The sequence below is a fragment of the Podarcis melisellensis genome, assembly GCF_964234715.1.
Source record: "Podarcis melisellensis genome assembly, chromosome: 2".
In the NCBI taxonomy this organism is placed as follows: Eukaryota; Metazoa; Chordata; class Lepidosauria; order Squamata; family Lacertidae; genus Podarcis; species Podarcis melisellensis.
In genome coordinates this window covers 123,186,386-123,200,136 of record NC_138529.1, presented here as the reverse complement: position 1 = coordinate 123,200,136, position 13,751 = coordinate 123,186,386, and the positions used below count along the sequence as shown (strand labels likewise).

General features: G+C 49.3%; 2 protein-coding genes across 2 annotated transcripts in view; both read right to left on the bottom strand.

Annotated features, from left to right (window-relative positions):
* The window catches only part of LOC309364565 (uncharacterized protein), a gene marked incomplete at its 3' end in the record, with an annotated part of 55,436 nt that overhangs the window by 3,850 nt on the left and 37,835 nt on the right, over nucleotides 1–13,751 (bottom strand). The window lies entirely within an intron of this gene.
* Nucleotides 5,387–11,288, bottom strand: LOC309363282 (zinc finger protein 213-like; the record flags this gene model as incomplete). Its single annotated transcript, XM_081899387.1, has 7 exons — nucleotides 10,733–11,288; nucleotides 10,047–10,191; nucleotides 9,026–9,531; nucleotides 8,748–8,829; nucleotides 8,194–8,273; nucleotides 7,789–7,915; nucleotides 5,387–5,718 (listed from the first exon to the last, which is right to left on the bottom strand). The coding sequence occupies exons 3-7, from the start codon at nucleotides 9,437–9,439 to the stop codon at nucleotides 5,387–5,389; spliced, it is 1,035 nt and encodes a 344-aa protein (XP_081755513.1). The 5' UTR covers nucleotides 9,440–9,531; nucleotides 10,047–10,191; nucleotides 10,733–11,288.

The following is a 13,751-nucleotide window of genomic DNA, read 5'->3' as shown; positions in this document are numbered from 1 at the left end:
GGCGGGCTTGATTCTGGTGTTCTTTCCTCGGGGGAAGAGAAACCCCTGAACGTGCTATCTGACAATGTGGGTGTGAAAAGCCAGTCATCAAAGTACTCAGCTGGCATGGGTCTATGTGGGAAAAGTGCATGGAACTCTTCTTTCAAAAGGGGTTCGTCTAACTCGTAGCCTGGCACCCAACTATTAGCAGCGGCTGGTGTGCCCTCCCTGGCGAGAAAATATTCAACTCCCTCCTCCCCCCATCTCGAGTCCAGTATCTCTGTGACCTCGTTAAGAGGTCCTGGTCTTGGCGATTCCCCCCTCTCAGGCGCCCTCCTACGTGGCTCTGGGGGTGCTCCTGACTCTTGAAACCTGTGTGGGGTTTTGTAGGGAGTGAGCACCGACCTATGAAAGACCGGGTGCACCCTGGAACCTTCCGGAAGGGCTAGACGAAAAGCCACCGGATTGATCTTAGCCTCAACTTGATATGGCCCTAGCTGCCTGTGTCCTAACTTCTTCTTGGCCAATGACCTGGCCGGCATCGCGTGGGCTGCTAACCACACCCAGTCCCCAACCTGGATGTCCTCTCCCGCCCTCCTGTGCTTATCGGCCTGCACCTTATACGCCTGTTTTGCCAGCTCCAAATGTCTCCGCAGCTCCTCGTGCACCTCTTGCAACTCCGCTGCAAACTGGTCGGCATCTTGAGGCCCCCCCCCTCCTGGTGCCGCAAATCTCGGGAAGGTTCTGGGATGACGGCCATTGTTCGCGAAGAAAGGCGTCACCCCGGTGGAAGCGTGTTTCGTGTTGTTGTAGGCGAATTCAGCCATCGGCAGATAGTCCACCCACGCCGCAGGTCGCTGGTTGGCGTAGCACCGCAGGTACTGCTGCATGATCGCGTTGACCCTCTCCGCTTGACCGTTGGTTTGTGGATGCCTCGCCGATGTCAGGTTGATTTTGACGTGCAAGATGCCCAGAAGCTTTCGCCAGAAAGTGGAAACAAACTGGCGCCCCCTGTCGGACAAGACGGACTGCGGAAGTCCATGCACTCTGAAGACGTGATCGATGAAGAGCTTTGCGGTCTGTTCTGCCGTCGCCACCTTGGCACAAGGGATGAAGTGCGCCATCTTGGTGAACAAGTCCACCACCACTAACACCGCCGTCTTACCTCTGGAGCTGGGCAGGTCTGTAACAAAGTCCAACGCTACCCTCTCCCATGGTTGCTGCGGTGTCTCCAGCGGTTCTAGCAATCCCGCCTGCTTCTGGTGCACTGGTTTGGACCTCTGGCAGATATCACACCTGGCGACGTAGTCCGCCACCTCTCCTCTCATCTGGGGCCACCAAAAGTCTCTAGCCACCAACTCCATCGTCTTCTCTTTGCCGAAATGGCCTGCACTAGGGGCGTCATGCAACTGTTGCAGAACCTTGGCTCGAAGATCGTCGGTGGGCACGTAAAGGGCACCCTTACGAGTCAAAAGTCCATCTTGTAATTGAAACTCATCGTTGTGTCGCGACCCTCCGCGTAGCTCCTCCATCTTAGACTGTGCAAACTGATCCCTTTGCAACGCGCGTCGCACCGCGTCCAGGTCGACTGCGATGGTAGCGCACGTCCACGCCTGCGGTGCGAAAATGTGCTTTGCTGCGATTGGAGCTGCTTCCTCCAAGTATTGCGGCTTTCGGGACAGCGCGTCTGCAATAACATTGGAGTCTCCTGGGATGTATTCTATTTTGAAGTCGAAGTCCGCAAAGAACTCCGCCCAGCGCATGTGTCGCTGGGTCTGCAACTTAGCCGTCCGCCAATACTCTAAGTTCTTGTGATCCGTGCGGACCTGCACCGTGTGCTTGGCTCCTATTAAGAAGTGTCGCCACGCTTTGAAAGCTGCATGAATGGCCAACAACTCCCTGTCCCATATGGTATAATTGCGCTCCGCCTTGCTGAGCTTCCGGGAGTAGAACGCACCCGGTCGCCAGTTGCCTTGTGAATCCTCTTGCAAAAGAACGGCCCCAACCGCTCTATCTGACGCATCGGTCTCTACCCGCATGGGTCTGCCGGGATTCACGTGGAGCAGCTGCTCTTCGGAGGCGAAAAGACCTTTAAGCGTCCGGAAGGACCGCTCCGCTTGTTCGGTCCAGACGAACTTCTTCTTCTTGGAACTGAGGGTGTCAGTGATCGCCGCCGTCGCGTTCGCAAAACCTTTAATAAACTTGCGGTAAAAATTGGCAAAGCCGATGAACCTCTGGACCTCTTTCCGATTTCGAGGGCTTTTCCAGTCCAACAGCGCTTGAACCTTAGCCCTGTCCATGGCCAGTCCCTCGTCGGACAACTTGTAGCCAAGGAAATCAACCTCTCTGACATCAAACTGGCACTTTTCCAACTTGGCGTACAGCCTGTGTTCCTTCAGCCTCTGCAGGACCTCCCTCACGTCCTTATCGTGATCCTCCGGCGATTCCGAGAAAATCAGGATATCGTCGAGAAAGCAGACACACTTTTTGTAGAGGAGACCTGCTAGCACGTGGTGCATTAATGCTTGAAAAACGTGGCTGCCATTTTGGAGGCCGAAAGGCATGACTCTGTATTCGTATGTGCCCAGAGGGGTGAACATGGCGGTCTTCCACTCATCTCCTTTCCGGATGCGGATGAGATTGTAAGCTCCACGTAGGTCCAGCTTGGTGAAAATCTTGCCCCTCCTGACGGTCGCTAAAAGGTCGTCAATCTTGGGCATGGGGAAAGCTTTGGGCTTAGTCAAGCTGTTGATGAACCTGTAATCCACTATAAGCCTTTTTTGGGGCGTGTCCTTCTTCTTCACAAAGAAAACAGGGCTGCCTCCCGCTGCTTTAGATTCCTGGATGAAACCTCGCTTGAGGTTATGGTCTATGAACTCCCGAAGCTCTTGCATTTCGTCCTCCGACATGGAGTACAGCTTGGCAGCAGGCAATTGCGCCCCTGGCACTAAATCAATCGCGCAGTCGTAAGGTCTATGAGGCGGCAACTTGTCAGCTTCCTTCTCACAGAAAACCTCCAAGAATTCCTGGTACTTGTGAGGCACTGTTTGCACCATACCCAGATGCAATGGCTGCTCAGCTTCTCCTCCCTGATCGGTCTGAAAGCAATGCTGAGCACAATACGATGAACAAAAGTTGATCTGCCTCTGGTACCACGCAACCGCGGGACTGTGCCTCTCCAGCCAACTCATGCCTAACACGATGGGTGTGTCCGATAAGTGGGTGACATTGAAACTAATAAGCTCTCGATGGTTGCCAATCTGCATCATCATGGGAGGGGTTTGCTGCACCACTTGCCCCCCCAGCAACTTCCTGCCGTCCACCGTGACCACGTTCAGAGGCGTCGTTGCAGGCAGGAGCGCCATGTTGTGCTGCTTAACGAACTGCAGTCCCATGAAGTCGGCGTTGCTTCCCGAATCGATCGTTATTGGAACCTCGAGGAGTCTCCCATCAGGCAACTGGAGTGTTGCTGTGAGCAGAACTGCCGGTTTGGGAGGCAAAGGGTCCACGCTCTGCAGTGATGCTGGGGGCTTGTCTACAGATCCGCCTGGCTGAGCCCCAGTAGCTCTGCTTCCAGCCAGGCACTGTCGTTTCCCTGAAGCTGCTCCCCTGGTTGCACCTCTGCTGTTACAGTTGCCAGCGCTGCAGTGTGCTTCTGGAGCCTCTGGGGGCACTCTTTCGCCATATGGTGCGCACTGTCACAGATGTAACACTTCCTGGTTCCTCTAGGAGGCTTCGCTTTGGCTGCACCAGGGACAGGGCTCTGGGATGGCTTCTGAGCCCTAGCACCACCAATCTCCATTGGCTCCTCTCTGTCCTTCCCCATTGGCGAGGGGTGCGCACGGCTGAAGTCCCTGTGCACAAAAGGGAGAGTCCTTGCTTGCGCACGCGCTTGGGGCCCGTCCTCCTCGTGCCACGGACGCCCCTCATGTCGAATTCCAAGAGCTAAAGCCCGTTGCACCACGTCTTCTAGGGTCTGGGGTCTGTCCCCCCTAGCGATCTCATCCTTGATGGGGGGGCTCAATCCCTCCCAAAAAAGATCTCTGACCGGTTTACTGTCCTTTGGCCAATCTAAGGCGGTGAGCAATGCAAAAAATTTAGAGTGGTATTGGCGCACAGTCGCTTTCCCCTGCCTCAGCCCGTGCATTTGACGGCGCGCAATGTCCACATCCACAGAGGATTGAAAACAAGAATCCATCGCTTTGATGAACGCAGTTGAATCGCGACGGGCCGGTCCATCTTCGCGCCACAAATTGCGTAGCCAAGCCCTGGCCTCCCCATGCAGGTGCGAAACAATGAACCCCACTCTCTCCTCCTCATCTTTAAAATCGTGACGGAGTAAGTGCAGTGCATATACAACGTCCGCTCTGAAATTGGGATAGTCTTGCAAGTTGCCATTAAAATGCGGAACTAGGGCACCCCCCCTCCGTCCAAGCGCAATGCCCTCCGCTCTGGATCCTGGGGCCCCCGCCTTGTCCGCGCGCTCCCACCTTGCCTGCAAATCCTGGCACGTCTTCTCCAAGTCGTCATTCTTCTTCTGCGAAGCAATGACTGCCGATGTGAGAGCGGTAACCTGATTCCGCAATGCAACCAGCTGCTCCTCAGCGCTCATGGCTGCTCCCGTTCGTGAGCTTCGCAAAAAAAAATTTTTGCTTTCAGAGAGGGGACTTACTGTCACGGCCACCCAGGACTGGTCCCAGCTCACAAGAGACCTCACTCCGTTGCAGCTTATTTACAGGAAAAGTTTATTGAAGATTTCTGCTTCTCATACAGTTCAGCATTGTGGCCGTACGTCTGCCACGTTAGACCGCTGAAGTCCCCTCTGACTCCTCCCCTCTTCCGCACCAACTTAATAGCCTGGCTCTAGACCACCTCTTCCTCTCCTTTCTTTTCCGCAGGGTCTTCCTGCCCCCCTGGGTTCCCTCTCTCCGTGACTCGCCTGAGGCTGAATCCTCTGCCGCCTCTTCCCCCCTCTTTCTGGCTTTAGGGCCGGGCTCCTCCCCTGAGCTCTCTCCACTTCCGCGCGCCTCTACGTTTGAACTTGGCGCGCGTACGTTGCTGCTGACCTTTCTTTCGACCGCTACACCACCCCCTGCTCTGCTCTCCACCCTTTCCGGCTGAACACCCTGCTCCAACCCCCTCTCTCTGTTCTCTCCTAATCCTGCTCCCTCCGAGAGACTGACGACTCCACCCCCTTTACTCCGTTCCGGCTGAGACGTCTCTTGCTTCCTCTGTCTTCCACTGGGCTCCTCTCCGCTTCTCCCTTCTCCTCCCCTTTGCTTGATTAAGGTAACCCCCTTTTGAGAATCCTCTGACTCGCTGCTCAGACTCGTGGATTCCCTCAGAATTCCATCATCTTCTTCCTCATCCTTCTGCCCCTCCTCCCACTCGCTCTCCGTCTCCTCTGTCATCTCCTCCTCTCTCCCAGAAACCCTGACAGTATTCTTTGATGGTAAGTGAGATGAATGCTCTGAATGAAGCTCTTTCCACATTCCAAGCACTGATAGGGTTTCTCCCCTGTATGAATTCTTTGATGGGAAGTGAGATGAATGCTCTGACTGAAGCTCTTTCCACATTCCAAGCACTGATAGGGTTTCTCCCCTGTATGTATTCTTTGATGGGAAGTGGTCTGGGTGCTCTGACTAAAGTTATCTTCACCATCTGAATATTTATATGGCTTCTCTATGGTGTGGATTCTTTCTTGGTTCCCCTTGTTATTAATTTCCATTTTATCACCCCCTGCAATGAAAAAAACAATTATTTTTTAAGTATTAGCATGCTATTGAAAGATTATTCATTCATAAAGAAATTATATGGTAAGAGCACTTTCTGTTTTCGGCGGTTGGGAATAGCTGCCTCCCACAAGATCGGACCCCAGCTGTGCCGATAATTCAGGGCTTATATGGGGGTAATTAGCCCTGGCAGCCTCCCCAGCGTAGGGGAGGACTGTCTCAAAGACCTGCGGATTGTCCGAGATTGCCAGCGTGCACTAAGTTGCAGCCAACAGGACACGGGGTCAAAGAGCACGGTCACGGCTGACACTCTCCGATGTCACTCCTATAGCCAGACACATCTGTTTGGGAATTAAAATAGATTTGAAAAACAAACAGACATGATCTGAATTGAGGAAGCTGAACAAAAACCCCTGCAGAATGCAGTCTCTGGTGTACAAGCTCGGACTTCAAAGAGATCCTCATCGTGGTGTGTGGATTGCGGAGGTGAGTGGTATGCTTTTCTTATTCTCCTTTCTTAAGATCAATAGTTGGTTTTTCTAACTAAAATTGAACTTAAATTGCTTCTAAAAAAAATGAGTGCAGAAGGACTTCTATTTATAATTCGGATTCATGACCAGGTTCTTTTTTTTAAGACTTGAAATGTTTGTTAAAGAGGAGAACAAAGGATTAAAATGGCGCTCCCCTATTACGCAGTTACGGAAAATTTGAAATCCCTCCCTGATTAAGAGAAACAGGAATTAATTGTTGGCTGACTACAACGGTTTGAGACAATATTTTGGATAATATACAGTGCAGCTGTTTGCAAAAGATTTTTTCCATTATGAACGAGAGAAAAGGCTAAATGGATGTCTAGCAGGCCCCTTCTACGGCCCAGAGGGGGGACTGGGTGGCTTCCAGGAAGGCTGATTGATCACCAAATGACTGATATATTGCAATACAGCAAACAGTCTGCTGTAGAACAACTCAATAAGGCGCAAGATACTGCATTTACAAATCTTAAAAGGAAGGTTTTGACAACAGCTGAACGGGAAAGATTAATGATTTGGGAGCTGCCAAGTTACTAAAACTTCAGAGAGCTGGACAAAAGCCCGGAACGGATGGAGCTAGATGAATGTGGTGTGAGTAAAAAAAAAAGTTGAAAGGGTACATTACACAAACAAATCTGCACTTGACGGACAAAGGGTTATCTGTTTTCTGACATGATTGAGGATCGCAGAGACAAAGAAGGTTGAAGAGATAAAATTAAGATATGGAAATATCGATGAGATGCTGGACTGAGGTTCAGAATGGGAAGTTGTAAAATAAAAATTACAATTTGGAAGACAAATTGATCTTTTTTATTTTTATTGCATTATGATTTGATATGTTAATTGGATGTTTTTTATTGGAAAATTAATAAATGCTCTAGCAAAATAAAGAAATTATATTATAAGAGAAAGGAATAAAAAGAGAAAAGAATTTTTAAAGAGGGGGAAATGGTGCAAAAAATGCAGTGTAATAGACTAAGTAGGTTATTATATTCTATAGGCTATAATAGGTTATCATATAGGTATTAAGTAGTATTGTTACACTAATTCAGTATATATAGATAGACTAATTAGAGCCTCAGGAAGAACAACCATTCACAACTGTTCATTCTTCAACGTTGCTAATGAACGGTTATGAAAGAGGAAGAACTGAAGGGAATTAGATGGGAGTTCTTACTATGGAGTTAAATGCCTATGTTTGCTGGTATTAGCTGAAATATTTACGGGAACCTGAGATTCAATTAATTTTGTTTGGCCCGATTACGAAATCTTCTCTGTCTCCATTGTCAGTTATCTCTTTAGTCAACCAAAATCAACAGAAGAAAAACACAAATCTGGTAGAAGCTACTTCAACCTCCCTACCCACTCTGACGGATATTCACAGACAACACCACCAATCGCCCTCCATTCCAAGTGATTCCTGGGGGCATTAGATTTCCAGGTGGTGTAAGTAGCGCTACTGAGTTCCATCCAAACCTTGCAGATTCATCACAAGGAGAGAGAGATGGAATTTCAAAACAGATATGATGATCCTCAGAGAGCCTTACCCAGAGAATCCAGGAGTCCACGATTCTCCTCCATGACCTCCTCATGCAGAGCTTTCTGGTCAGGATCCAGCAACGCCAACTCCTTGTCCGTGAAATGAACAGCAACATCCTCAAAGCACACCAGACCCTTTTAAAAAAGGGGAAATGTCCTCCTCTTAGACAGCATAAAGATGATCTACAACACTGCTGTTTTCCCCCCTGCCTGTTAATTGTTGTGTTGATTTAATGGGATTGTTTTGTTCCACATGGTATGAATGCTTATTTTAACATTTCGCTGGAATTACTTTATTTTAATGATGGGTCCTAATCTTTGTGTGAATGGGTGGAACTCCACATTTTTTTATTCCAAGCATTCTGGCTGCCCCACCCCTCGGCCTCTCTCCCTACAAGTTTCATGCCCCCTACCTGATCTCCTTCTATGGCCGCTGCTTCTCCTTCTCCACCATGAAAAGACGCACGAGGTCTTGCTGGCATCATCCGGTCACCTGCCAGAGACAAAGGGAAGTGGGAAGCCATGAATGCCTGCTTTTCTCCGATGTTCAGGACTGCATCTCTAATTACAGGTGGACCTTTGAAGAAGTCTACCCTACTGAGTGCCTTTTGACATTCGTACACCTTTCATATTTTAGTTGTGTAAAAATACATCTCTGCTCCTTTGAGTACTTGGCCCTAACAGCCTCCACTGGTGGAGGATGGGAGGGGCAGGACATGTGTACCACTCCCAGCACCACCATGCCAGTGGGGTGCCATCACGGCCGCTTCCGGACGTGCATCATGCACCCCCCCCCCGTGCTGGGCGCCCTGCCCCCAGGATGTGCGCCAGCCATGCCCCCGCCTGCTCTCCACCCCCCCTTCCAGAGCCGGCAGCTCCTCCGCAGACAGCAGAAAAGAACTAACAGATTACGGTAGTTTATAAATCCCCACAATGTGACCAAAGAGAAAAATAACTCCCTCCTTACCTAGTGGTCTCTCCCTGGTGTCCATTGGAGTCCTCTCTCCCTCAGAGGAATCAGGACCCATTTCTGGCATCATATTCTTTCCCTGAAACAGCAACAGAGATTCAAAAGAAAGAATGGGAAAAAAGGAGTAGAAAAGGATTTTGCAGAGCTAAACACTTTACCAGATCTCATTCCTTGGATCCTATCCATAAAGGGATCGGATATCAGTAATGCATTTTGGGATACTCTCCCTCTGGTTTGGAGCCCCTTGGGAAAACCCAGAGGAAAATATATCTCACCTGATGCTCTGCCTGCTTCCTCTCCTCTGCCTGACTCAGGAGGAAACCTTCGGCCAGGGCCACTGCCTGGGAACTGGTCTCTGCTCCACATTCCCTCACCCAGCTCTCTATCTCGGGTGGAAGGACAGCCAGGAACTGCTCCAAGATCACCAGGTCCAGCATCTCAGCTTTTGTGTTCTTTTCTGGCTTCAGCCACTGACAGCCAAGGTGGTAGAGTCGGCTGCAAACCTCTCGAGGTCCTTCAGCCTCCTGGCAGCAGAATTGCTTGGGCTGCTGGCTCTGGACATCTGAGTGGAGGGTGTCCTTCTCACCCAGGATCACCGGCACAGAGTTTTCCCAGAATCCCCCAGTGCTCCCATATTCAATCGCATGGTCTCTTCCTGCTTTAGGGCCAGCCGAGTCTTGCTCATCCATCTATGTTTTCAGGAAGCTCCCAAGCTATCAGAAAGAGTCCCTTTTTTCTTCTGGAAAGTTCTTCCTGTCCGAATTAGAGATGCTGGCAAACCCTACAAAGCAAATGCATTATTCTGTTATAAAATTGGCGCTTTGTCAGGATCAGAAAAATGTCCCCAGACATATGTGGGTGACTTTAGCTAGCAATCAAGGCTGCACTACACTAAAGCCCAGACTCTGAGCTTACTGGGATTGTAAATTGTTTAAAGCTGTTTTTGAACTTGATTACAGCTCCACAAAAGAAAAATAAAGACTCCAGAAAAACAACAACACACCGTCAGAATTTTTCTCAATCTGGCTGGTCCAAATATAAACTTAAGCATAGCAATAGAAATATTATTACTAGTAATAGTACTACTACTACTATGCCGCCCATCTGACTGGGTTGCCTCAGTGGCTTCCAATAAGATGAACATCAAACGCAGTAAGACATCAAACATTAAAATTTTTCTTCATCAATAGAGCAATTATTCTCCTCCCTTTGAATCCCCCCTCCTCCGAATTCAAATAGACCAAGACTTTATGTTGTTTCATTGGTAGCAGAAGAGGAAAAATGACTCTTACTCACACTTAATCTAAGCACAACCGCAAGGGCTCCTGAGGAGGCGTCTGACTATGGAATGTGGATTCCTAATCTGTTAATTCTTCTCTCTCCTGTTTCGCCTTTTTCTTTTCCAGCCAATTCACGAAGCTGGAACTCACTACAGTGGCCACTAATAATGAAACATATGTCACAAATATCCCTGCACATTTATTTCGATATTTTGTGATATACAAACGATGGGAGAGGATTTACAATCGGAGAACTATTGAATGGGAAAGGACCCTGCGGACCATATAGTCCAGTCCCCTGCAATGAAGAAATCTTCACCCAACTTGGGCACATACCCATGACCAAGTAACACCCTCCCCTTTCAAGGAGGGGGCGGCTTTAGCTCTGGTGGACCTCTCCCTCCCCCTTTCTGTCCTCCCTTCCCTAGGAATCCAGCTTAGTTCCTTTTAACCCTTGCCTAACGGAAGGCACCCAGCTTTCCCCTCTATGGAGAGCAGGAGCCCACAGAGAGAGGCTTTCTTCTGGGGAGGGTGAGACCCCCTTGGCAGACAGAGAGAGGAGCAGCAGCTTGAACAGAGAGGAAGGGGGGAGGATGCTCCCTGCCTTGGGGGTCTTCACCCCACTTGAGTATCCTCCCCCTGCAGGCCTGGGACCCCCTTTCTCCCCCAGGCGCCCCAAGGGGGAAGAGAGAGAAGACTCACTGGATCCCAGGAGGGGCCATCGAGGCAGCCTTGGCAGAGGACGAAGGAGGAGGGGCTTCCGCTCTGGAGGACCTGGGACCCCCCCCCCACTTTCTGGCCTCTCTAGGATTCCAGCTCGGCTCCTGTTAACCCTTGGCGAGCCGAACGCACAGAGGGCGGAGGAGGCTCTGAGGAGCTGCGCATGCTCCTTGCGGGCGACCCAGGGCCTTCTCTCGCGGACGCCTCAGAGAAGGAAGCGGGGCGAGGGGGAGGCGGAGGGAGGGCGGGGCAAGGACCCGTGACGAAACAGCCCTGGCCCCGCCCCTCCGCCGGGAAGGCGGCGGCGGCTGCTCTGAGGGAAACGGCTTTTCCCGCCTTTTCCCAACTTCCCGCCTTTCGAAACCTGACCCTCCCCTCAGTTTTAGGCGCCAAGGAGGCCGATTCCTGGCAGACCAGGCGGCAGTTTCCCTGGGCTCCCTCGTTTATCGGGGGATTTCTTTTCATTCTGCGTGATTTCTCTTTATATCTCTTGCTTTTGGAGCTTCTATCTGCTTCTTTAAGAAGGCATTTTGCTTTATTAAAATGTATGATTTACATTTCCAACTCCTTGAAAGATTCCAACCGTGTCTCCAAAACATCTTATGCATCACTTAGAAGACAGGTGAACTAAAATCAGTGTACTGGAAGAAGCAAAGATCACCAGTATTGAAGCAAAGATGCTTAATTTATGTATGATTTGTAACCATTACGCGGAAGACAGACAATAGGCACTGGCTCTCCAGGGCCCTGGCAGCCCCCACATCCCCCCAATGGGCACCCACAACTTTTGCGCCAGGGCCATGCATGGCCCAGTGGGGGCATGAGTGCCCGATGTCACTGCACGCTGATGTCAGATGCACAGCCCCAGGCACCTGGTCACAGGGCCAAGCCAGCAGGCCTGAGACCAGGAGTAAAAGAATTCTGTCTGTACTTGGATGTTTCCTGTAATTTCGTTCCATTCCCTGGACCAGACCTGGGACTCCTGCGCACTTGGAAGCTGTGTGTTACTCTGCCACAAAGGGGCCAAGTGCTATGGGCGCAGGATGGTCCTACCTCATAACCACAACAGGTTTTGGTTATGGAGATTTTCCCCATGGGTTGTGGGTGACTGAAGAGGTTCCCTTTAACCTTTTGATATGATTCCTGCAATGGTTGTTTAAGTCCAGTTTAGAAGCTGGGTGTCCCAGGACTTCCGGGTTGGCGCCATCGCCGAATGGCGGACTCCCTCCGAGCTCCGGAGGGAGCCTGCTCGGCAGGGGCTGGGTCCTACCGCACCGGCGATGCGGGGACCCTTAAAAACCACGGCCACGGAGGCCGTGGACATGGAGACTCGGCTGGCACCGCTAGCGCCCTCCCGACTTGTGAAGGAGCCTTTTTAAAGGCTACGGATCGGGTGCCGGGGAGAAGCGTGGTGCTTTGAGTCCACCGCTATCCCTGCCGAGCGAAGCCGCATGCCATCCGGCGGAGAGCGCTGACTTCTTCCATTGAGAATTCGGACTTTCAATAATAACCCGTGAGTAATTTGGAAACCGGGCTTAAAAGGAGAAAATTTTTTTTTGGATTTGACACGAGCGGGGGGGGGGGATCTAAAAAGGAAGTCAGTCCCCCTCCCTATTGTAAATCTTCCAAAACAAGGACTGGGAGACCAAGGTCCAAAAAGAATTGTATCGCTGACAAAAACTAAGAATTCCACGATGGGAAATCATAAGAACTGTGCTGGAGGAAGAATTGAGGGAGAAGGAAATGTAACCCCCCCCTGGGAACCGGGGTGATTGAGGAGAGAGTATTGAGGAGAGAGCCTGGCGAAAAGCGAAGGAGATTTTTGACAGCTGTCAAAGTAACTGTCAAAGTTGGAAATTCAAAGAGGACTTTATTATGAGGACCTTGCTGGTTAATCTTGTTATAATTTGTTACAATCCGTTAAAAATTGGATACAAAATGGCGAAAATATGGACAACAATCGGACTTTTGGACTAGAGAAAACAAAGTTACAACAATCCCCCTAGAGGAGTTTCGGGACATTACAAAGAAGGTCGTAAGTGGAAAAATACCATCGGAATTTTACAGGACTGGTTATCTCCTGGGAAAACTGCAAAACGGAAACAATATTGTGTCTACAGGGTGTTTAACTAAAGGAGACAATAGAATTTTCTATTGAAGAAAGAAAGGGACTGAACGCAAGTTTTTGTTCCTGAATAACAATAATCCTGCAGACTTATTAAATTTCTGAACTAGAACGTTTTAGCAGCGGAACAAGAGGAAACTGGACTACAATTTGGAAAGAACAATGGGGGGAGTTTTATTAAAGATTTGAAGTTTAATGGTTTAAAAATAATTTTAAAAATAATTATAAATTTGCTTTCAGGTTATGTATGGTGTAAAAATAATTATAAAAAGAAAAAGCCAGCAAGGAGTTGGGGGGGGGGGAAATGTGATTTATGGACTTTAAGAATTCCAGGCAGACAACATGGATTGGTGGTCAGGGGGAAACTAGGCCGGGGACGGGGGGGGGAGAACTAGAATCCAAAGGCTTGTTAACTATTTTCTGAATTGGTTTTCTTTCATCTATTATATTTCTTATTTCTTATTTCTTATATTTCTATTGTGTGGGGTGTCTTTATCATTAAAAAAAAAAAGGGGGAAATTGTGGAATGGAAAGGCGGTGGGTCCTAGGGAGAGAATTTTTGTTTTTTATTAAGGGTATTGATGAGGATTGTATAAATTTAAATTTAAATTTGAAGAATGGTTTATAACAAATTAAGTTTTAATTAGAATCGAGAGCTTGTGGAGCCAACAATATGATAGGGGAATATGGTAGGGGTGGGGGAAGGAGGGAGCCCTGGAAAGCGGGCGTATGAAAATAAGGCCTTGAATGTATCCTAATCTTTTCTTTCTGTATTCTTGAAAACTTTAATAAATATTATTTAAAAAAAAAAATAGAAGCTGGGTGTCCCAGTCCAGGCACAGGAACCTGTTAGGATCGTCCTACGCTCGTGTAGGC